General features: G+C 40.3%; 1 protein-coding gene across 2 annotated transcripts in view; it reads left to right on the top strand.

Annotated features, from left to right (window-relative positions):
- The first annotated feature begins 2,210 nt into the window (after positions 1-2,210).
- DSE (dermatan sulfate epimerase) overlaps positions 2,211-24,186 on the top strand; it is a 35,907-nt gene continuing 13,931 nt past the window's right edge. The window contains exons 1-3 of one of the 2 annotated variants that reach the window (XM_027745346.2): positions 2,211-2,284; positions 2,775-2,844; positions 15,960-16,428. In XM_027745346.2, coding sequence (XP_027601147.1) covers positions 16,013-16,428 — 416 coding nt within the window. In that variant the 5' untranslated portion in view covers positions 2,211-2,284; positions 2,775-2,844; positions 15,960-16,012. Of the gene's footprint in view, positions 2,285-2,471; positions 2,525-2,774; positions 2,845-15,959; positions 16,429-24,186 lie in introns of those variants that run through there. The other variant, XM_039380146.1, reaches the window with a different exon arrangement.

Genomic DNA, 24,186 nt, shown 5'->3' with positions numbered 1-24,186 from the left:
AAAGCTGGGGTCATTTTCATTTCAAAATTACTAGTGGCAATGATGAAATTAATCTAGCATGGACAGATCTTGCCCCTCTTAGAGATCTCTGAATCATCTTATAAATTTTAACTTATTTATTTAACCTGACAAGCACTCTGAGTTACTAGGAAGTAAAATGAGCTCCATTTTACAAAAGGCGACTGTAGTGGTTTGAACCTTGTTTTCCCCAGAAAACAAGGATGTCAGAGAGGAGTAGTGGTTCTTCGCTCTGTAGGTGTCTTCACCACATTCTAGCTGCACACCAGAGCACAGAGCAAGATCCAAGCAGCACATCCAACTTCATCCTCTATGAGGCAGAAACCAAAGAGCATGTGCTATAGAGGAGCCATGATGTGCTTTGCCCAGGTGTTCAGTCATGATAAGGCAGCACAGTGCAGTTTTTCTACAATACAGAGAGATGCAAACTCAGACTAAGGACAGGATTTCAAAAGCTTTTCAGGCATTATGCTTTTCAGAACTGTAAGCACTAATTCCATATAACTTAGAGTTGGATAGCTAATGTATTTACATACCTAATGATGCAGACATGTGGCAAGTACTTAGATGCCTTCCTCCTATCATTTTAGGCATCCTGATGATTTTAGAAATTCCAGTGGAATCATCCTTTTAGCCACATCTGATCTGACTGTGAGAGTCTGTAGCTTTTCACACGCTCATTTGTGTCACGACGTCAATATTTTACAACTCTACTATCAATGCAGTATAGCCTAATACCATTCAAATAGGTGTTTAGAAACATATCTTCCAACGATTAACCTAGTGTTTGTATGACTGAAACTGAAGCACTTAGGGGTTTTAGGCATGTCATTACTGGTAAAAAAAGCAAGGCTTCATTCCAGGTTCTGGCATTGCTCTTAGAGTTCGCAGCAACAGCTTGTGGAACCCTACTCTTTAGGACTGAGACTGTCAAGAGATATTGCTGGGAAATACAACAGAAGGGCAAAGGTGAAAGGAAATTTAAAGTTTCTAATTTTGCCTAGTTTCTAGAAGTTTATTAATCTTGATAGAACAGTAGGAAAACACATTTTAAACCACAATGAAACTGTTTAAAACCACCTTCAGAAAACATAGATTTTGCATTATAAAACTGGGAAACTGAGCACTTATGACCCTGCTGATTGCTTCAGTGACATCAGTAAACACATTACTAAAATGAAGAATAAGCTCTGCGAGATGTAAACTTCAGGTAGTTTGACATCATCGGGATCAACCACATATAAATATTTTTAATTTCATTTATGTAAGGTAGTCTGAAGTCAATAAAACACACTCAGCTTTTGAAACGCGACAAACATTTGGAATTCTTCACTTCAAACTTTGTCTTGGTTATAGTGACTGAGAAAGAAAAGAGAATGTTCCAAAGGATCATTTATTTTATCCTCTTTTATATTACCTTCTGAGGTATTTTCAGTCGTGTGACTGCAAAATATGTCATGATGATTGACTTGAACAGTCACGGCATTTCACTGTTTTTTGGGGGTGGGTTTTTTGGTTGGTTTTTGGTGTTTGCTCTTGTTTGGTTTTTGTTTTAGTTTTGGGGGGTTTTTTATGTTTATGTTAGTAGCCACACCATCCTTAAAAGAGCAGATTGACAAATCGGCTTTTGTTTCTTTGCTGGCTTGAGGGAACTTTTGGATGGGAGGTCTTGTTACTCTCATGAAGTATGATGACAGCACAAGGGATGGACATTGAATATGAATGGGTCACCCGGGATGCTGGTCACCCCCAGAGACACCCTTGCCCGAACCGTGGTACCGCTGCCGTACTCTATAGGTGCAGGGAATCAAATTGCCGACACTCTGGTGTTGGGACAAACACATTCCGCGCAGAGAAACGAGCCCTCCCGCTAAAAGGGAGAAGTAGGGTATTTCCACGAAGTTCGAGCCGGGGAGGAGCGGCCGGGAAAGGAAAAGCCGTGTATGCGCCAGGAATAAACAGACACGAGCGAGCGGAGCGCCCCGGGCCGGACCGAGCGCTGCCCGCGGCGGCGGGGCCGTGAGAGCCCGGCGGGCTCGGCTGCCTAATGCCGCCATGGCGTGAGGGGCCGACGGGGCCGCGGAGGGAGGCGGAGGAGGAGGACGTGGAGAGGTACGGAAGGAGGGCGGGGAAGCGGGAGGTGGAGCGGGAGGGGGGAGTCACTTTCTTCCTGCGTTGAAAAGCGCACCCCGCCCCGTCCCGGCTCGGTGCCCTGAGGCTGCGGAGGAGAAACTTTCTGGCAGGCGAGAGGCGGGTCGGCGCCGCGGTGAGTGCCCGCGCGGTGCCGGGCAGCGCTCCCGGCCCCTCCAGGCTGTCCGTGCGCTCCGCGGCGGGGCGGGCTTGGCGCGGGGCTGGGGGCGCCGGGTGCCTGCGGATTTGGTCGGTCCCAGCGCTCCCCCCGTCCCCGGCACACGCGTCCCCAGGCCGTGGGGCGCGCTGAGGGCGCCGTCGGCCGTAGTGGGCACCGAGTGTCGGCGGGGCCGGGCGGCGGGACCGGGCGGGCCAGGTGCGGAGCGGGCGCGGGGTGGTGGCTGGGACGTCCCGCTGGGAGCAGCCTCCAGGCATGGGTTTTTTCGGGCTGCCCCGGCGGTGCGGGGCTGCTGCCGGGACATCCGCACCCGGCGTGGGGTGCAGGGCAGCCCGCAGGATGGGCCCCGCGGGTCCGGGGGCGGTGGATACGCGCAGGGGAACGTGGCGCTTGCTGTATAAAGCTTTACCTGTGGGCAGCGTGTGTAACAGGCTCTATTCCTCCGCAGCACCGTGACCGCAGGAGCATCCGAACCTTTTGCTACTGAGTTCAGCCTACCAAACATGCGTGTGTGAAAGGTAAGCGGTAGCATCCTTGTGTTGCACCTAGGCAAGCTGAGAGACGGGAACAGACGGATTAGCCCTATGCAACTTCCTGCCACTTCTCTTTTTTTTTTTTTTTTTTTTTAAATTTTAAAAACCTAAGTTACCTGGGACCAGAACTGTTAACTGGGAAAGCTCAGTCTTCTCAGCTCCAAGCAGCGAGTTGCAGTTCCTGTAGCTAGTATTGCATGAAGCAGTGCATCATCACCTGGTGCGTCTCATGCCAACTCTTAAGATTCAGGTTGGTGTGAATGATAGTAGCCACCTTCACTGCTCTTCTGTTGTTCCCTCTTGAATCAGTATAAAGGTGTGATATTTTCCTCCGTTTTCAAGCTGGAGTGGCTTGTTTTTCAGTCATAAGCAATGGCAACATAACAAATAGAGACAACTGTGAATGAAGTACAAGAAATATTGCTCAACTACTTGGAGACTTTTGGTCACTCTAAGAAGATCGACTGCAATTTAAATAACACTAAAATTTTAATATAGTCTAAACAAAAACAAAGAAAATTTCAGCCTAAATATTGCCATTATGTTTATCATGCCAGCAATTATTCTAACTTGCTGCAGTATTTCAAAAAAGGAACAATTAAGCTGAAGGGCAGCAGTGGAAATCAATAATTCAGATGCTCTTTATTACTCTGAAAGACTCTTGCTGTGTAGCCTTGGGCAAGTCACTCCACCTCTCCATGGCTCTGTTTCCTTCCCCATAAAACAGATGAATGTGCTTGCTTGCTTCACTGGGGTGTTGAGAAGTTTAATTAATTAATTTGTTTCATAACTACTTGTAGATCCTTGGGTACCTCTCTCTACAGAAGCACTAAATATTATTTCAACTATGAGTTTTTTGCTGTGTGTCATGGCTAATTTAGGTTATTGAAAGTAACACATATAAACAAAGTTTTCAGGGGAAGGCAACCAAGTAGCAGTTCTGGATGAACTATCTGTACTATCTGTAAACTATCTGTAAACTGTATCTGGATGAACTATCTTGGCTATCTGTAAACTTCACTGGGACATGAAACCAAAAAATACTAATCAGAGTATTTTACTGGGACAGAGCTACTGGTCCTTTAAGAAAACGTCGTTTTTCTCGTTATTCAAAGTAAGAGCATGCTTTTGTTGTTTTGTTTGAAGCATTGTGATGTTTTTCATAATTCTGAATTGCTATGAGAAAAATCTGAGTGCTCTTAAAATAATAAGGGAGCAAGAGATGAGAATAGTTTATAAGCGTATCTGTATCCTCTACAGTGAAGACTAACCTCAGAAGACAGTTGGTCCTGATTTTCCAGTGCATATTTGGTCTCTATTCTTTGGTCATAGAGAATATTTTTTGAGGGAAAGAAATACATGAACTGAACCATTGGTTGCCCGTGTTAAAAAGTGATCGATTTTGGTTCCCTAAGGAAACTCAGTTTTAATTACACTGTGTATTAGTTATCAAGAACTAAATATTTAGTAAATATCTGCACTACAGGGGAGAGAAAAATGTGTTTAATTACCTCGTCAGATGTTAGATGTGATTTTCACAGGTTGCATACAGTTATAAGTAAAAAGGAGTAGCTGAAAACTAGTTTTAGAGTGACGTCTTGGTACTTTTTAAAAGCTCATAAGGTCTGTATGTACGATTCCTTTTTCTCAAGGGCAATGACACCAGGTACATAAGCTTTTTTAAAACTAAATTCAAATAAAGCCTAGATCAGTGATGGTAGAAAGTCATTCACATTCAGCAGGGAGCTGTTGGGTTGTGAATGGACATAGGGAGTTTATATACTACTAGGGAAATGGTCACATCCATCAGTACCCAGTAGTCTGACCAGTGAAAACTAGTGTTAAATGAGGCTGTAAATCCGTTTGGAAAACTGAAGTGTCCCTTCTCTCAGAAGTGATTGCATTTAACCAAAACTCAGTCACATTCTTAGGCTTGTGTGTGGAAACTTGCACATCTGGCACTCACAGCATACTATAGCAATGAGCAGAAAGAAACTTAGTTGCTACTGCTATTGTTCCTGGATATGTTGCAAGAAATAAAGCCCCCTTCTTTGGTTTGTTTGTGGGGTTTTTGCTGGGTTTTTTTAATTTTATTTTATTTTGTTTTGGTTTTTGTTCCTGAAGGAATTAAAAAAAAATAAAGAAAATAACAACTTTCTGTAACCATTGTTTCCTCATTTAGGCTCAGTAATCCAAGTGTCTGGTGAATGAAAGAGAATATGACTTTTGCTTAGCAAGTTGTATTTAATTGGTAAATATGATATCTCAGCAGCAAGTTTGTCCTGGCTGTTCATACCTTCCTTGCTGTCTCCCTTCAGCTAAGGTAGATTAAAGAGCTTAGTTACAGTAGTGTAGTCCCTAAAGCTGTTAAAGCATGGTACCAGTTTGTGTTTGAGGCTGCAGCCGCATACTTAATATAAATGATTTAATAGATTCTGCATTTGGCTTCCTTTGAGCTAGTTTTTTGTTTAGATGGGTAAACTTTATACTGATGTCTGTTACCCCCCCTAAGCTCAACTAGGATATGGGGAGGTGTGACAGTGCTGCATTAGTAAAACCTCAAACGCTTATGCACTGCACTTTGAGCGGACTTGGTTATCTGCTCAGGATGGAGACAGGGCAGAGGAGGGGACTAAAGCCTTCTAGAAAAAAGGAAATTTAGTTGATACCAGCAGGGATCTCTCTCATGAATGCTTTGTCAGTAGAAATTTAGCAGAAGTAAACTGTTAGTAGTGAAGAACTGACTGAAGAAGTTTGGTCATTTTGGGGATCACATGAAGGACAGAGCACTGGAAATAGTTTCTCACATCAGGTGCTGGCATCACACTTTCCTCCGCTCTTGGGACACAGTCAGGTGTGAAAGCATAGGCACAATGCAGCCATTATGTACACAGTCTGAAATTATTTGGTCTTTCTTTCTGTTTTTCCTCTTACACTCGTGGAGTATACAGTAGGAATTGGCAATAGCATTGTTTAGAGCAGGCAAAGGATTGTAGGGACCCTGGTCACTCAGGCAGGTATTGTAAATCACTACAAGAGAAAGATAATTTTAACATATAAGTTCTTTCACCTTGGTTGTCCTGGTTTATGTTTTTATTTTGTTTGTGGGGTTTTTTATCAGAAATATTAAAAATGCTGAACATTTTTTATAAACCTGGTAAGCTTTCTAAGCAAGTGGCTACCTAGAGTTGTTGAAGTATTTTGAAAAGTTATTTACAGGCATTTCTGGGGATATCATGTTCCTTTCAAGCCTTTTAATCGTATCATTGCATCCATGGTGCATTACACTTTTTGCCCAAATTATCTGTGTGGTTTCAGTTCTGCTATGAGAGCCATGCCTGCACAACTTACAGTCAGAAATGAGATCATAAGATTCTCAATTTCAAAATTAACCCATAATTTAATGGTTGTCTTGACACCTGCTCACAAATTGTTCATGCATGCTGTGAACAACTACATTTTGCAGGAATAATGTAGCCTTTTAACTCCATCCGCAGTTGAGGCTTCTGTCCTTGAAAATGTAGTTGTCACTTTTACCAAGGGTATTCTGTTTTTGTTAAGGGTATTCTAGGGAGTGGTGAGGACAGTAATAGCCCTGAAGGAACTACAGGACAATACATTTTATTGTCTCTCCAAATTTGTACCTTGAAAAAATCAGTTGCATCTGGGTACGTGTATATTATATCTGTGAGGAGAGAGAGGAACTACATGCTATATCTATATCTAGAGAAACCCTAGGTAATGAGATAACAGCTGAAAGCAGCAGTGATTTGTACCGATAACAATGAACATAGTGATCTACAGAGAGATTTAACTACCAGGTGGGGTGGTGCAATTTAGCCTACAAACACAGTGAAATTTATCCTGTAACAAATGAAACAGAAGTTCCTCTACGTGAGTACACATTTGGAGTCTGCAAACTCACATTATAAGATGATATGTAGATAATATAAAAGTAAGTGTTGATTTAAATTGCTTACATTGCAAAGTCCTTAGGTTCATAAATTGACTAGCATCAGCACCTTTGGACTTTGCTGGTGCTCCTATATGCTGTCACAATAATTTAACGGATATAATTGTCATGGTTTAATCCCAGCTGGCAACTCAGCCCCATTCAGCCATTTGCTCACCCTCCCCAGTGGGACAGGGAAAAGAATTGGAAAAATGAGAACACTTTGTGCGTTGAGATACAGTCAGTCTAACAGGTAAAGCAAAAGCTGCACACACAGGCAAGGCAAAACAAGGAATTCATTCACCACTTCCCATGGGCAGGCAGATGTTCAGCCATCCTCAGGAAAACAAGGTGTCACATGTAATGGTTACTTGGGAAGTCAAATGCTATAACTCTGAACATGCCCCTCTTCTTCCTTCCCCAGTATTATATGCTGAGCATGACACCTTATGGTATGCAATATCCCTTTGGTCAGTTGGCAAAGATCCCTTTGGTCGGTTGGCATCAGCTCTTGCTGCCAACTCCTTGTGCACCCCCAGCCCCTTTGCTGGTGGGATGGAGGGAGAGGCAGAAAAGTGCTTGACTGTATAAACGTTGCTCAGCAGTAACTAAAACATCCCTAAATTATCAACACTGTTTCCAGCACAAATCCAAAACATAGCCCCATACCACCTACTATGAAGATTAACTCTGTCCCAGCCAAAACTATCACAATAAAAATAAAATTTTAATATAGTTCTGTGTGCAACACTGAGTTATAAACAGGATATGGAAGCATAGTTTTGATCACATAGCAGCTGAAGGATGTGATGCATTTTAGAATTCCTCTCTGTTAGTATGATGACCTGTGGACATGCTTTAAAAATAAAAATGTTTGATATCTTCAGTTACTGGAGTCTGTAGATAGATATAGATATAGATATACAGAGAGTGAGAACTAGTTTTGTAAAACTCCAGCAGCAGCACATCATTCAGTAACAACATCTTGAAGTCAATTGAGTGAAGGACAGTTAAAACAATAAGCAAGGAAGATTAAAACTGTTAATTACATGTCGTAGAGAACAACAACAACAACAAACTTAAAACATTTACAAATATTTGGAAGAGTAAAGGCTAGCAAAGAAGAGTTAGTTGGAAAGAGGATAGAAGTTAAAGTCTGAAATGGAAACACTTGTTTTGGTATCAGATATTTCTGATGTTGTAATCAGCCTCCTCAGAAGTGAGGGAAGCTGGATGGCATGCAACTGTCTGAAATGACTGGGTTAGGCACAAGATAGAATTCTGACAGCAGTAAAATTGGCTTTCCCCTTTTGCACATATGATTATTTTTTTCCCTGTCCTTTATTTGTGCCTCCTGGGCATTGCAATCACCCTCTGAAGTTTTTCCAGTTTTTCTGTGCTCCGTGCTTGTACCACTGGATCCATGCAGAGGCCACTCTCCTGTCTGCCCCAGGCATTCCGTTCCATTTCTCCCTTCTTGTGAGGGCTGGTTGTGCTTCAGGGCCATGGGTTGCTGTCAGAGGAAACCCTAAGTGATGTTCCCAATACCCCACACTGAAGGGTTTACAGCCTTACTGACTTGGAGTGGGTCTCCATGCAAGGGCCAGGAAGATAACTTACTTTTCAGCAGCTGCCAAAGGTGTATTGTTTCACCACCCAGATTGTAGAGGCGCTTTTGTTCTGCGTTTCTGCAGTGCTGTTACTGTCATAGTCCTAGGCCCCAGAAGTGTCCTATGTGCTGTAACAGTGTAACACATGGTTGAGGGGCTTGATTGACTTCTGGATCATTAATGGCGCAGACAAACGTGTATCCTTTTGCCCTTCCATTAGCGTTAGTGTTCATGAAAACATTTCTGCAAGGAAAAAACCCTATTTTTAATAATTAAAGTGGCATTTTCAAAGTATGTCAGCACAGGATAAAGTGCTGTTGCTCTAGCAGAAGCCTTTCTATGGTAGCCTATAGTTTTATACCTTTGATGGTAAAAATGATTTGGCTTCATTCATTGAATGTGGATGCCTTAACAGGCATGTCTGTACTGGTTGGGAATGATCACTGCAGGATTCTGGATATCAACATTACTTCCTTACTCATTCTGTAGTGTGAAGTATGGAATAAAAGATCACAATAAGGATTAAGAATAGTCGTGTTAGTGCAAACAAAAATTATCAAGAAAGCATTTATATAGGAGGATATATTATAAAATAGAAGGAAATTCCAAATCCACAGATATGATTTGGATATGCAGAAAATTTAAATCCTGGTTTTGCTTGAGGCAGAGAGAAAGTTGTGCCTTCACTGTGCATATGCCCTGTTACTTTATATAAACAGAGGTAAAATAGACAAATAAACTTTTCAATTAAAGGAATTAACAGATGAAACTTCCATCACAGCTATTTTACACATCTTACTGTAAACTTATAAAAATACTTTGCTGTTGCTGTCTTATCTGTAGCATGGTGGAGAATGAATGCAACCCTCCACTCTCCTGGAGTTGTCATCTCACATGGCTGTGTACTGCTCTGCCTGGATCTGTTGAGTTTCGTGTGTAGATCAAAGGACAGACACAAGTTTAAATCTTGACTGCTGACATGATGTCATATACTGATAATCCCTATAGGAACTGGTTGTTTCTGGTTGCTGTTAGGATTTTCATAGCACAGCTGTTATTCAGAAATATAAGTTGATACAAAGCTTCTTTCAAGGTCTTTCAGATCACTTCATAACAAGTGCAATACTAACACCTGGGTATCTGAGCTAGTCTTTATTTATTGCAGATGTAATTCTGAATTATGTTTGGGTGTTCAGTATTTAAGCTTTGAAATACCTTGACCATTATATAATTATGATGTAGCATATTTTTCATAGTGAAAAAATCAGAGGAAGAAATGAAGTAATGTCCCCTGGTGGTTAAGGTCATAATAGGTATTTTTCAAGTTGTAAGCAGTGATTTTTACACCTTTCCAGCATTTTTGTTGGAGAGACAGATGGTCATTGGCTTTAGCTCACTGACCAAAAGACGGGTGAAGTACTTCTGACTGCTCTTATCTTGAGACATGGGAGTTTCCTGCCCTGGTGTCCAGCCCCACAGCTTTGAAAGGGACTCAGTAGTACTACTTGCTGATGTGGGAGCTATACAGCTTGGGAATTTGGTCAGTAGATTTACTGTGATTGTTACAGCACAAAGATAAGCTTATAGTTTTCTTGGTTCTGCTCTATCTACCACCTAATTTTGCTGTATTTGGATATGTTTCTCTGTAACCAAATGACAACATATATATGAGAATTAGTTTCTATTGACCTTTTCACCTCTCTGTTTTCATGGACTTACCCTGCATTTTTTAGTACTAAAATGTCATTGAATTCAGTTAGAAGACTTAATTGTTCTCCCATTTTTAAAAAAGTTTGCAAAATATTTAGATTAATGGTAAAACTGACATCATTGAACAAAATAGCTCTTCAGTTGACATAACTGTCATGATTTTAGCATGTTAACTATTTCCAGTGGTTTAATTTGATTTTATAGATGCTACTCTTCTCATCAGCAATAAAGTCAATTGCAACGTGTGTGAAAACACATGCTAATTATTTGAGGTATTCAGACAAAATGCAAGAGGAGTTCCTACAGAAGTTTGCTTTTTTCCACCATGATCTAACCTACCACTCCTCGTGACAAGAAGTTATATTTTGGCAGCTGTCAGCATTGGGACAAAAAGTTGCACACCCGTCTCCATTTAATGGGACAAGATTCCACGCACATCTCATTGCAATGTTACCTGTTAGTTTCGCAGTTTTGGTAGGTCAGTGTCTGTTTCTTGTGAATGATCATTTCTTTTTAAAATATCTATGAGTCTCTTACCTGTTTTTGGCATTGGTTGCTAAAATTGCTTATTCTAGTTTAGTACAAGTACTTTTGAATGGCTTAATAACGTGATCTTCTAATGTAATTTGTGACAAAATTATAGTGTTGTTCAAAATGAAAATGCAGATTACAATTACAAGCATTGCAAAAAATACATAGAAAAGTTTGGTTTTAGTGTCAATAATTTATGAAGTGATGCAAAAAAATTATGAAATTTAAGTCCATGCTGACTCAGAGATCATTGTCTAAGGTAAAAGTTTGCACAGTGAACCTGAAGGTTTGCTTTTTGTCAGTATGGTGGAATAGATTTTCCTTTAAATATTTGAACGCATTTCTTACACAAACACTTGTTTCTCAGGTAGCTCAGATAGTGATAATGAGAACTGTAGCCTTTGTGGAAAATAGTAGCTTCCCAAAAGAAGACAAAAAGCTGTAAAATATGTGGAGAGAAGTCTTTAAATTGTACTTTTGAGTTTTACATTAGTTAAATATATTTATGTTTATATATACATATATATATATGTGGTTTTTTTCTAACAGGCATAGAGGTTGGATGGTCAAGCAGAGTGTCAGGACTTCTCTTACCTTCTCTTGCCATCAGAGAGATGGCAGTGAGGCATGTTACAGGGGGATTCAGAGGAAAGCCAGGACATCCACAGCAGATACCAGGGTTTTTGCCTGCAGCATCTCCTGAGTAATTTACAAGGAGAAGTCAGCTTGGGAATGGGAAACCCAGCTCTCACTGAGGGTGTAACTGTATCTGCCTTCTTCTGGCTGCAGTCTCCTGTACCTGTTTGAGCATTAGCCTTTCCAGGATAGCTACTAGGGAAGTAGAGGAAGGCTATGACTTCAGTGTGGGTAATACAGTGAAGTGGAGAAGGGCCCATGACCTTGGGGGGGTCACACAGTGATGTGAGGAGAGCCCCTGACCTCAGCAAGTGTGGTCAAGAGCTGTGGTGACTGAATGGGCAGGTCTGACATGTTCATGTCCAAGCCCTTGTGCTCTGGGAAGATCTTTCATTCAGAAACCTGATAATTTGTGGTGTTGCAATGCCTCCAGTTTGTGGAAGTTTTAGTCACCAGAAATTCCACCTTCTTTGTTCCTGACTGTAAATGTTAACAAGATACCCATGTCAGAGGTGAGTCATGAACTAGTGTGGGAGATGCTAGCAGAGACACCTGCAATTTCTGCTTCTTAAGAAGTGGTAGAAGTGTCCTAGGAAAAAGCATCCACAGAGCAGTGTGGCTGTTCAGAACTGATACTACATAAAGACACAATTCTTTGCCTGTTTTTAGTTTTTAATGATCCACAAGAAGGTCAGATAGCTTCAAGGACGGCTGGGCAAGCTCGTGGTCCTAACAGTGCCATCCTTTCCTAACCCACCTCCTCTGCTCCTCACCCACTCCTCTGCTCTCATTGCTGGAATGATCTTTCTGTGCACATGTGACAGGAGTAAATAGACCTCTCTTCTCTTTTAAGTAGTTTATTTGGTGAAGTTATCAAGATAAACCAATGTCCGGTTTAGTTAGTGGCTTCAATTTCACAATTTTATTTTTTTTTCTGCAGTTGAACATCCACTGATTGATGCAGATGGGAAGAACTAAAATAGTTAGGATTTAATCAACTTGGTTTTGTTTTGGTTTGGTTTTTTTTTTCCCCTGGAATAATTAGTGTTCTTTACTGTTCGATTCTGCTGATATTGGAAATCATGAGAAATGTTCTTTCAATCTAGGACTAAGTGACAAGCTTTTCAAAGCACATTATATATTAGCATTTTCTTCCATGGGCAAGCATCCTTCGCTCTCCTTTTAGTTTTTAATACTTTATCAGGTCATGGTTTCCCACCTGAATAAAACCCCCTCATTTTCAGAAAACGTTGAGTTGCTACATAGGTCTGGCTTCACAGCTATGCAGATAATTAAGGTTCATATGTGTGTCCCGGAACAGTTCTTTAGCTTGCAGTGCGAGTTAACTAAGGAAACCTCAAGGAAGAGATTTCAATACAGTTGAATTTGCAATCTGCTTCAGTGCTTTTGAGTTGGTGGTTCCCCCCCCCCCCCAGACACATTTATACTATTGTAATGAACTCTACATAGTCCCCTAAATGTTACGGGGTTTGGCCACATTCTTCTGCTGAAGGTGCTTTGGTTCTTTTGCAACCACCTGATGAATTTTGAAGTAGTTTTATATATATCTTAACTGTCAGTGTAGTTTCTAAAGAGCTGCCAAACTGAGGAATGGTGATCATCCCTGTTAGCCCTTGTGAAGTTACCTGGGAGAGTCAATAAAGCAATAAAATGTGTGGTCAGGTTTGGTCCTAGTCAGCGAAGTGCTGGATGGTATGTGTGGTTGAATTCTGCCACTGGAAATTGCTGTGAGGATGGTTTGTCATGGCTTTATCCAGAACTATCCAGTCTGTATTTCCTCACTATCTGGGTGATAGTTCTCATTGCAAATCCACACGTTTATTCTATTTGGAGCTTTGTGATTGTCTTCATTACTTCTTCTGCTGGTCCTACTCTTAAGGACATCACAGACCTGAGAAAACATGGAACATCTGTCTCTCTCCTTACTCTCTGTAGCGTGTTTTGAGCTGTAGTCATGCCATCCTGGGACCTCTCATAGGCAGTTGTCTCCATGTGGTTGCGGCTGGAGCCTCCACGGAGGTTTGCATGGAAGGGAAGGTGTACTCCTTTGTAGCTGCCTTCTCCCATCCATCAGTCACAACAGACTGAGCCCTACAAAGTTACGGGACAGGGCTTGCTGTCCTCACCAAGTTGTGGTAATGAGTTATTGTCTTCATATCATAGAAAATCAGTATGATTTAACCAAGAATAAATGACTTTGTACTCCTAATTTTGTTAATGCCTATTGACTTTCTTCCAGATCTTGACTCTGAATATGCTGCTTATGAATATACTATAGATTGGTTTTCCAGTTGTGCTGTTCTTAGCCTAGACAACGTGGTATGGTGGTTCCTCCTCATGTAAAGGTAGAAAAAAGGGTTTACCTTCTCTTTGAAATGCACACGTGAAGGAAGGGTGAAAAAGAGGAGGTTATTGAATAGTTAGAGTATGGACTAGGACTTTTTTGGCAACACTAGATGTGTTTGATGATGGTGTAATGCTGGGAAATGTGTGTTCAGATTTACAGAGGAGAAGTTCTGGGAAACCTTATTGTATGTTCCTTAATCTTTGCTGAGAAATACCCTAATTCAGGGAAATCTTAAAACCAACCCTAAATTTATGCATGTTCTTAATTCTCACTTCTGTGCAGAAGTACTTACAGAAATCAAACCAAGACAAAAAATGCATGAAGTCCTTACTGCTAGCTGGGATTTTTTTCTGATTATGTAACCCAGGAAACTTTTTCAATGTATGATTAACACAGAAAAACTTACAAGCATTTTTAGCCTTTTTTCAGATATTTTTTAGGTTCTTTCCTCTGCTCACAGTTCTAAAGGATCATAGAGGCTTTAAAAAAAACTGTAGGGTTTTTTTAATTATTATTATGAAAAAGCAGAGGTTTTATCAATTAAAAAAATGACGTGTCAGAATTAATGTACTGATTTGGCTGGTTTTTATCTCCTTCCTCTCAAAATATACTGTTGATTAGTTTCCTTATGTATTGGTGAGAATATGATTAGATTTGAGTATGTTTGGATAAACTATGGTGCATGTTTCTTTTTCTATATGTGTATGTGGTGAGAGACTGTGTAGATATAGTCTACACAATATAGACTATATTGTGTATGTGGTAATAAACCAGCCTATGATCTGCATAATATGTCTTGTAATGATTGGTTTCCATCCAAAAAAGGGCAAAACGTACTTGAAAAATGCATTGAAATACTATGAAAATGTCATCTTCAATTACGCTCTGTTAAAGCAATTATGCTGCATGCTGTAATATATAAATTCAAGCAGTTACAGGGTGCGATATTACTTTTGTCCCAGGCAGGAATGCACAAGAAAATATGTATTTCTTGGCCAAAGATGTTTGCCTCCGAATTAATTTTAAGGAACTGAGCACAAGCACCTAAAGGATCTGAGTACCCAGTAGTCATGAAGGGTCCTGGTCTGTAAAGGTTGTCTCATATTAATGACTTTGTTGAATCAGGATATGGGTCTCTAAATAAGGTTTTAGGAGCCTAAGTTTCTGTTAGAAAATTTTGGCTGTGGAATAGGGACCTGTGGGGAGAAGTAAAAGGTTGCTTTGTACTTCAACTTCCTGTGAGTTTTATGACTGAATCCTATGAAACAGGTTTTCCATGGGAAAAAAAAATTGTGTCTGTTTTTAGGTTTTCTTTCTTTCTATTTCTCCTTTTAATAATTGAAAACTACTGTTCATTATTTACATAAAACTGTCTCACTTGGGCCTGCTTTCCATAACCTTTCCCCTCAGAAGAATTCTAGGAATTTGCTGGCTTTCCTCAGGGGGATCCTGGCCATGTTTTAGCTGAGACTTTAGGCCAGATAGTTGGTAATTTCTAAAAGTAATTTACTATGTTTAAATAGTTACATATAACCTCTGCATAGATTTGCCATCTGAGCCCATTTCAAGAAGTCAGGTACTTAGGAGAATATTCACTTTAATTCAGTGTTCAGCCTTCTTGGTAGCTGGCAGTAAATCTCCACATGTAAAATGGAGAGCCCCTTGGAAAAAAGTACTAGTAATGTAAAATCCTAAATGCCTGGAAGGTAAGGTGTTTCAGCTGTTTTTCTGAGACTGCCACTTTCTCTTCCCCTTTTTTCTTTCTGATTTGTTCTTTTTTTTTTTTTTTTTAAATGAGGACGTGTCACAACCAGAGGCCTTTAAGCACAGTATAAAATGACCCCGGCACAAATCTCCAACGTTCCTCATCCTTCCAGCTGCTAACATCAGCCAAGGCAGCACGCAGGCTTGGCTGCCACCAGCACAAGCTCCCTGGCTCTCCCCCTTCCTCCTCCCCTCCCACTCTTCTCTGCTTGCCAGTACAGTCAGAGCTGCTTCATATTAGGCACCATTGCAATGATTTGAAATCTCAAGTACAAGAGCTGTTGTTGTGTTCTTTCACCTTGTGTCAGCTACTATGTAGGAGGCAGGGGCTTTCTTCAAAGTGTACAGCTTTTTTCTCTTGGATGAATTGTTTTGTCTGAAGTATTCATATAGAAATGATTTGGACGTTACATGGACAATACGTGGAGTTCATTAAGTCTAAATGGAATTGTATTTTCTAGAGACTTCTGAATTATAGTGTCTCACAGATTCATTTTCTAACTCTTTCTTTCACATCCGTCTGCCACAGGACATTTCAAAGATGGTTTGGCTGCCATTGAGACCTGGAGATCTGATGCCACAATGAGGACTCACACACGGGGAGCCCCAAGTGTGTTTTTCATACACGCGGTTTGCTTTGCCTTTGCCTACGGCGCCAGGGAGGACCGAGACGTAATGGTTCCTTTTGTCAATGCCAACTATGACAGCTACCCCATGCTCTACTTCTCCAAAGGGGACGTGGAGAGTCTGCGTCTCCAGGCCACCACCACGCACCAGCACATTGCGGCTCGTCTGATTGAGGCAGTACAAACAATGCTGTCGAATCCCCTGGAGTACCTTCCTCCCTGGGACCCAAAGGAGTTCAGTGCTCGGTGGAATGAAATTTATGGCAACAACCTTGGGGCCCTGGCGATGTTCTGTGTACTCTACCCTGAAAACATCGAGGCCATCAATATGGCCAAGGATTACATGGAGAGGATGGCGGCTCAGCCTAGTTGGTAGATTTTTGTCTTTTTGTTTTTTTTAAGTTGTTCTTTCTGTATAAACTGCTTACAGTTGGAGGAGTGAGTGGATGAGTGGGTTGCTTAAATTATTTCAGTTGTTCTAACATTCACTATAACAGTGACTAACCTGCTGAATGCATTTACCCTCATCTGGACCATCAGTGACACACAGCTTTACATCTTCACTGGACTTACCCTCTTGCAAGTTAATGCTGAAAGAAGGTGCACCCCTTTGTGCACCACCCTAATTACTGTAAAAAAAAAAAAAAGTAATCCAAAACCACTCTCAGTCAGAAGGCAGAAGTTCACACTGTTTTGTGGCAAGAAGTGCTAAAAGTGTTTTTTGCTTTTTTTTTTCCAGACTCATACATATCTTTTGGATAGTTCTTCCTTAGGAAGAATTCAGTAGAGGGGGACCTATGAAAAAGGTACACTTTGCAGACTGTGACCGAGGATTGTGGTCACTGTGAGTAGGTTAGAGGATGGGAACATGGGCTTTGCCAGTACAGTGGCTTCTACCCAGGGACTCGAGCTGGAGCTGGATGGGGCACTCTCGCAGCTGCTGTTCTACAGCTCTGTGACAGCAGAAGTCTGAGTCAAATTTCAAGTCAGCACAGGAAGAAACATTAACTGTTCAAGCAGTATTCATTATTCAATCTACTATTCCTTACCTTCTTTGTGTTAAGACCAACTAGTAGTGTTCCTATAAATGGCATCCATCCATGAACCATCATTGGAATTGTGCTGGATTTGAGCTAGCATAACTTGGAATCTGTATTCTCTTGATGGGCATAATTGGAAAGGCATTACAGTGTTCAGCTTCCCATACACTAAATATTAAAGTGGTGAATGCCACAGAAATACATGGGCTAGAACAAAAGAAGTGATGGGAGAGAGAAGGGACACTCTAGCCATATGCTGTCTGTGTGTCACAGAAGAGAGGATACATGGGAGTTGGGAAGTATTGTCACAACAGGATGGTGGTCATTTCCAAAATCTTCCACTGAAGCATAGCAATACAAAGCTTCAGTCTTACTTAGCTCCAGAGACAGTTTGTGTTTCTCCTGGCACATTGACAGGGATATAGCTTACAGAGATGAATCCAAGGATGTGTGACTATCTCCAATAGGACCTACAAACTGCTCCAAAGTCAACACTCTACACTCTTTTCACTGTAAGCACATAGTTACATGGTTATCTCTTTTATTGAAATAAGAAAGAAGAGCAAGTATTAGAGTAAGAGAACTTATTTGTGTCTGTTCTCTGTTTCCTACATCTCACTCACTGTTTCAACCTTATTTAAGTTCCTTGTGTTCTGTGATTCCTGCCTTGGATTAATTTGGGTTCTTCCGTCCCTTGCTAAAATGCTCTCTTTTGACCCAGCTGACCAGATACGGATCAAAACCAATCAGATATCTTATTTCCACTTGGCTTTGATGTTATTTACCTCCCCCAAACTACGGTTTTCCTCAAGCAAGTATCTTGTATTACCTTGGTGAAAAAGAAGCCATCTTTTCCCATCTTTTCCTTCTGATGTAGAGAACCCATCCAGCAATCAATAAAGGTTTAATCAAGGTTCTCTGCTTTGCAAAAGAAGTAGGTGTGGATTTGTAGTGGATTTGCTTAGTAGTGGATTTGCAGAAGGAGGAAATCAGAAACATAGGCAATAGGGCTGGGGTAAGCTGACCTTTGTATAACCTCCAGTTGGCCAGCTGTTCAAATGCTGTGACAGAAACACTAGTCTGGTTTCCATTCTGGTTTTGCCTCTGAGATCTTATGGCTGAATGCTGTCAACATGGAGTTTACACTGTAGCTCCATCAGTTATGGCAATAATATAAACCTCTCTCCCTTGTCCAACAGTGGTTTTCAGGAAAGTAGGAATGTGACATCTCTGAAGCATGTACTGCACTGTCTGGCTTTGCTTAAATAGGGTAGCACGTCCAGAAGCTGAAGGAGCTGGTGTTGGCAGCTTGATTCTTTCAGCAGTATAATCTGGATTTCTTTTAACTTCTGCTGTCATGGCATGGACTCTAAAAATAGTTCTAGAATTAAAAAAAAAAAAAAAATCAATCTTAATGAGTTTCCTCTAATTTTTTTGTGGCAATATTAAGTAAAATTTAAGCCTTACCAAGAAACAAAAGTGTACTTTGGTAGCATGTGCAGTAGTTGGATAAAAGAAATACAGTTTAAAATGTCACTGGTTATTTGTTCCAGAATTCTAGGAGACTAAGGAGTCTAATATTTTAAAATTCATCTTTACATTTGTAAAAATTGTTACATTTGATAGCCCTAATATGGTTCATCATCTCAGGATACCATTACGAGAAAGTCTGCTGATAATCGATACCATGTACACATGGTACGTGGAAGAGGCATGTAATTAAGCACATTTATCCTTTCTCATCTATTAAAATAGTCATTTTATATCACATAATAAAGTACACCCTTAATTGGGTTCCCATTCATGTCAACTAACAGAGCTTGAGCTGTTTGTCATAACAAGCCATGTTGATAGGCATGCTGCTCATTAGCAGAGCATCCCTAATGGCTACATCCTGGAGTAGGTTTACATTTTAAAATAAACAGAGGGACAATTGCTAATAGCTAACTATAACAATCACCCAAAATAATATGGGAATGACAATGTTTTGGAGACTAGCAACCGCAGAATATAGTGCATTAATATTTCAGTTAAAATAGATAAACTTTAATGGTTTTGCTGGTAAAAATTAAAAGCTGGTATTAAATAACCCCCTTGATTTTCCATGGATGCAATATCTAGATGCTGTCTAAAATTTTAGGGAATTTGTCCTTATATTTGAACCGTGTTATCTTCTTTTAGAGACAACAGAGGATATTGATGCGTTTTCTGGCATTTTATCTCTGACTGGTCTCTAGAGCCCTCCCCACCAGAAGGGCGTTTTGGCCGAGGGGATCTGTGCTCATGATTCTTTCCATATGCCGCCTTGTCCCATTCCCGTACTGAGCGGAATGATGTAATCAGAGTCACACATCGTGCAGAAATAAGAGTCCACTCAGATTCTGTGTTTTGTACAAAGTAGTGAAAAACTCTTCTTTACTAAGACAGCCTTACAAACAAATGCCTTAGACGTTCAGAAATTCTGCACCCTTCTTGCAGCAGGAGAGATGTCTGTGGGTTGTTGGTTTTTTTTTTATTTTTTTTGCTTTGTTTTTTTTTTTTTAGTTGACGCCCCATTTTTAAAGACAAGTATGTTACCAATGTGCAGTAAGGTGTGGGATTTGACAGTTAGCCGGCTCTGTGGGTTTCATAGGGGAGATAATTACTGTCAAGCACATGCAGACATTCCAAGGAAATAACAGTGACTAAGGAGAAGCTCACAGGAGGCTTCAGCATAACCAATCTGTGACCTTTCTGCTATTTTCTTATAAACTAGAAATCCTGTAGCCTTTTGCTAGTCACTGTTTACCAAAAAGTATTGGAGCATCCTATAGACCATTGCTGTTAGTATCCAGATAGTGCTAAATGTTGAACAGTACAGATTGCAAAGTAAAAATATATACATATAAATAATTAAATATGTAAATAATCATTTAACTAAAATTAATTCACATGTGCCAGGTTGAAATAAAGCGGGTCTCTGTGCTGACACCAGAAATTTATAACATCTGTTTGATTCCCAATAGTCAACCAGCAGTTACATTCAAAGAAAACTTAGGGCGCTTTATAAGACTGTGGCATAGAAGTTAGTATAAAATAAGCTTGGGGGATGCTGATATGCTGTCTCCTATGGGGAGGAAGAAAAAGAAAAGGGAGGGTAGGGGGATGAATTTGATGTCTGGAATATGTATTACGTTAGTAAGTGAAATATCAAACCCCTATGCTGTTTTTATCTTTCATGTGCGTAGCATTTAAAAATAAAAATTGTGTGTACCCATGCAATTAAATAGGTAACTGGATTTTGAAGAGCTTCTTTTATATCTTGGGGGTTTTTTAATTGGTATAGCAGATAAATTGGTGCTGAAGTTCTGTGGTAGCTAAGGGGAGCTCACTTTGTGGCATGCCTGGTATAAAACTTTGCTAAAACAAGAGTTAGAGGTCACCCATTGAAATAATAACAAGATTTCTGTGTCTGCTTAATATGGCACTGAGAACAACTAAAACAGACTCATTCTTAGTTTATTAATGTGTCAACACAGAAGCATCATGACAGATACTAAAAGGGAGCCCCGTGTGAAAAGGACTCTCTTGTAATCAAAACCAAAAATGAGCAGAGGATCTAAAAGAAGCTTTAGAAGCATTAGAATGGTGATTATAGACCAATGGGGATGAAAGAGAGATGAAGGTTTTTAAGGGACTGAAGTTTAAGTTGCCTCCTCAATACCTAAACCTAGATGTAAAGTAGTAAAACACTACTTTAATAGTAAGCTCTTAAATTTTCTGTCTATATGTTGCCTTTTTTTTCCATGCTGATATGAAGGTAGCCCTTTACATTTAACTACTCCTTTGTTTATCTTCCTGTCAACTGAACTTCAATAAACATGAGCATGTCAGCTGCTGCTGAAAAATGACTGGTAAAGGGATAGGGTAAAACTTGTCATGTTTTACCTTAGACACTGGAAATATAAATCATCAATTTTCCAAGCATGTTTTTTATTTTTAACATTTTTGTTGATGCAAATGACAGAGCACTAAGGTTGTGCAGATAATGGCCTTTTGTTTTGGCAGCCAATCAGAAAAATGTGGAAAGGGTGAAAGCTGAGAGGTTGTTTTGAATGAAACAGATTTTTTCAAAGATTTTTTTTTAGTTCCCAAAACAACAAGTGTAAAATACTGTTCCATTAGTGAAGAAAATAGTCCATTTAAGAACATTAAAATACTTTGTTTTGAAGACTTTGTAAGAAAAATACCTAAAATCTGGTCTAGTTTATAAAATAAATGTTGGTGGTCACATTCCCCTTGGCAGGTATACTCCCTCTTGGTATGTATACTTTGTCTAGCCATGGAAGAATATATCTCCTTTGCCTGATGGGAGGTTCCCCCAGAAGTGAGTCAGAAAAATAGTAAGAGTACTAAGGCACTGCCCTTGGTATTGGGAAGACTATACAATTACACAAGTGATTTCAGGATCAAGAGGTCAGTTGGCCCTATTACATGCCTCATTTGCATCCACACTTGATTTTTAATGTGCACTTAACCAGGCTCCTCACTGGCTACCATGTCTGAGATAGAAGGCATCAAAATGCACTAGAGGGCTGTCTTTCAACTAATTTTCACCTGTAAGCCATTAGAAAAGAGCCTTGACTCATTTCCTTTGCATCCACATAGTGAGATTGAGAATTTCAGTCCTTCACTCTCCACCTCCTAGAGTTATTATACAGTAATTTTTCATGGGAAAGTTCGGACCATTAAAATTCAGGATGTGGATTACTTGTGTAATGCATGTGTCACAATGTGCTTAATTCTTCATTTTGCGTGCAGTGATGCCATGCTAATTGTTGACCTAGAGGCCAAAAATCAGATCTCACACTGATTGGAAGGGTATTCTGTGTCTCAGGTTAACAAGTGTTATTTTCCTATTTACTTCAATTTGTTTATAAGAACTGGATACAAAGTGAGGCAAGGGCAATTCTAGACATCCCAGGAGCCGTGATCAGTGAACTCAATCAGTAAAGTTTGATTTAAATCCTGCCTTGAGCTGGGCAGACTGTTTTTTCCCTCTTCACTTATATTTCTGAGAGAAATGCTAATAGAATCGCAGAAACATCAAATGGTTTGGGTTGGAAGGGACCTTAAAGATCATCTAGTTCCACCCCGCCTACACTGGACATGGACGTCTTACACTAGACAAGGTTGCTGAAAGCCCCAGCCTAGCCTTGAACACTTCCAAGGGTGGAGCAACCTGTGCCAGTGCCTCACCACCCTCACAGTCAAGAGTTTCTTCCTAACACCAAATCTAAATCTCTCGTCTTTTAGTTTAAAATCATTCCTCCTTGTCTTATCATTATCTGCCCATGCAAAACCCATCTTTCTTGTAAGCCCTCCTTTAGGTACTAGTAGGCTTCTGTAAGGTCCCCCTCAAGCCTTGTCTTCTCTAATCTGAGCAACGCCAGCTTTCTCTCCCTGTGTTCAGAGGAAAGGTGCTTCAGCCCTCTGAGCATCTTTGTGGCCTTCTCTGGGCTTGCTCCAACAGGTCCACGTCCTTCTTTTGTTGAGGGCTGCAGAGCTGGATGCAGTCCAGGTGGCATCGCACTGAAGTGGAGGGGGGGAATCACCTCCCTCAACCTGCTGGCCAGGATACGCTTGGATTTCTGGGCTGTGAGGGCACGTCACTGGGCTGTGTCCAGCTTTTCATCCGCCGGAACCCCAAATTCCATCTCTGGAGGACTGCTCCCAATGAATTCTCCCATTCTGTATTCATGTCTAGGGTTGCCCTGACCCAGGTGACCCTAGTTTCAGTAAGAAATTAGTAGTGAGTAATGAGGGGGGAAATACAGAAAACTTTCTACTGAGAGAAGAGGTATTAGTAGCATTAGTAATGTTGTCAAGAAGTTGAGAGGTTGTGGTAATCTTGGCTTTGTTGTTGATAGTGATTTTTACTTCCCATCCAAAATTTTATACAAATGGTATACTTATTTAGAGCATGGAATCGCATTTAATGAAGGTGGTATATATACACAGAACAAACACAGTGCATACAGGATGTGTCCTGATGCCATAAATTGATCACTGGAGAACTGGGTCTTAGCTCCCCCTTCAGATTTGTTGTTCATTGTAGAAGGTGGCAAATCTAAAACAGATAAACCACATTGCACCATGCTAAAAACCATATACTTACCCATAATTCCAACCTTATCCATAATCTCTTTCTTTCTCCAGTTTCTTCATGGAGGACTTAGATCAAACTCTAAGTGTTTAAAATAAAGTAAAAAAAATATTTTATATGACAAAGATGAGCAGAACTTAAAAGAACACCCCAGGCATGTATTTATCCTGTGCCATTCACAGAATTCGTCCAAACAGCAGGTTTTTGTGCAGAACAACGCATGTGGCTTTAGATGTTTGCGGAGTTGGATCATTATATCCCAAACCCATTCAGCACTTTTTGCTCTTTTATAAACCTTCTCAAATTTCCATATAGACACCTCTTCCAAATACGGATGTAGGTATATAAGTGTAAAAAGGTATCATAGGGATGGATGCCTTTATATTTTAGCTGTTATTTTAAAATACATTTTAGAATTTTTGGAACAGTTGCTTTTGCTCAAATGGTTTCTGGTTGCAACTAAGTAGTTGCTCTATATTAAGGAATCTGTTAGAGATGTTTTTATTTACTGTGGATTTTTTTTTAACATCTGATTGCTTTAAAAGACTGAAGAGGCTAATGCAGCTTTGCAGTAAAGGTTACTTACTCTCTTCAGACACAATTGCCAAGCCAAGGTTTATACTTTCTGATGTTAAATTTTACTCCTGAGGGGCTTAGAAAATAGCCATTTTACAGTGCAAAGTGTTGGCATGTTTTTACCTATCTTTATTTGTACAAATACACCCAGCTTTTCTTAGTAGTTAGCCCTGAGAACTCTTTTTTTCACCTCTGTTCAGTGCACGCCTGTGGCTCCATGCTTTCCCACAGTTTATCAGCCAGGCTATTTACCAAATCTGACACTAAGAGATGCATTTGAAAAATGAGGGCATAATTTAGATACGAGAACCGTTTAATGCTTGCTCCTTGACCATGCTTCTTGTGAATAATATTCCTCATGTTTGGTGT

The sequence above is a fragment of the Pipra filicauda genome, unplaced genomic scaffold (assembly GCF_003945595.2).
Source record: "Pipra filicauda isolate LSUMZ 115617 unplaced genomic scaffold, ASM394559v2 scaffold106_size2291244_pilon, whole genome shotgun sequence".
NCBI lineage: Eukaryota > Metazoa > Chordata > Aves > Passeriformes > Pipridae > Pipra > Pipra filicauda.
Note: the sequence above shows the minus strand (reverse complement) of the source record. Positions and strands in the feature narration are given on the sequence as shown.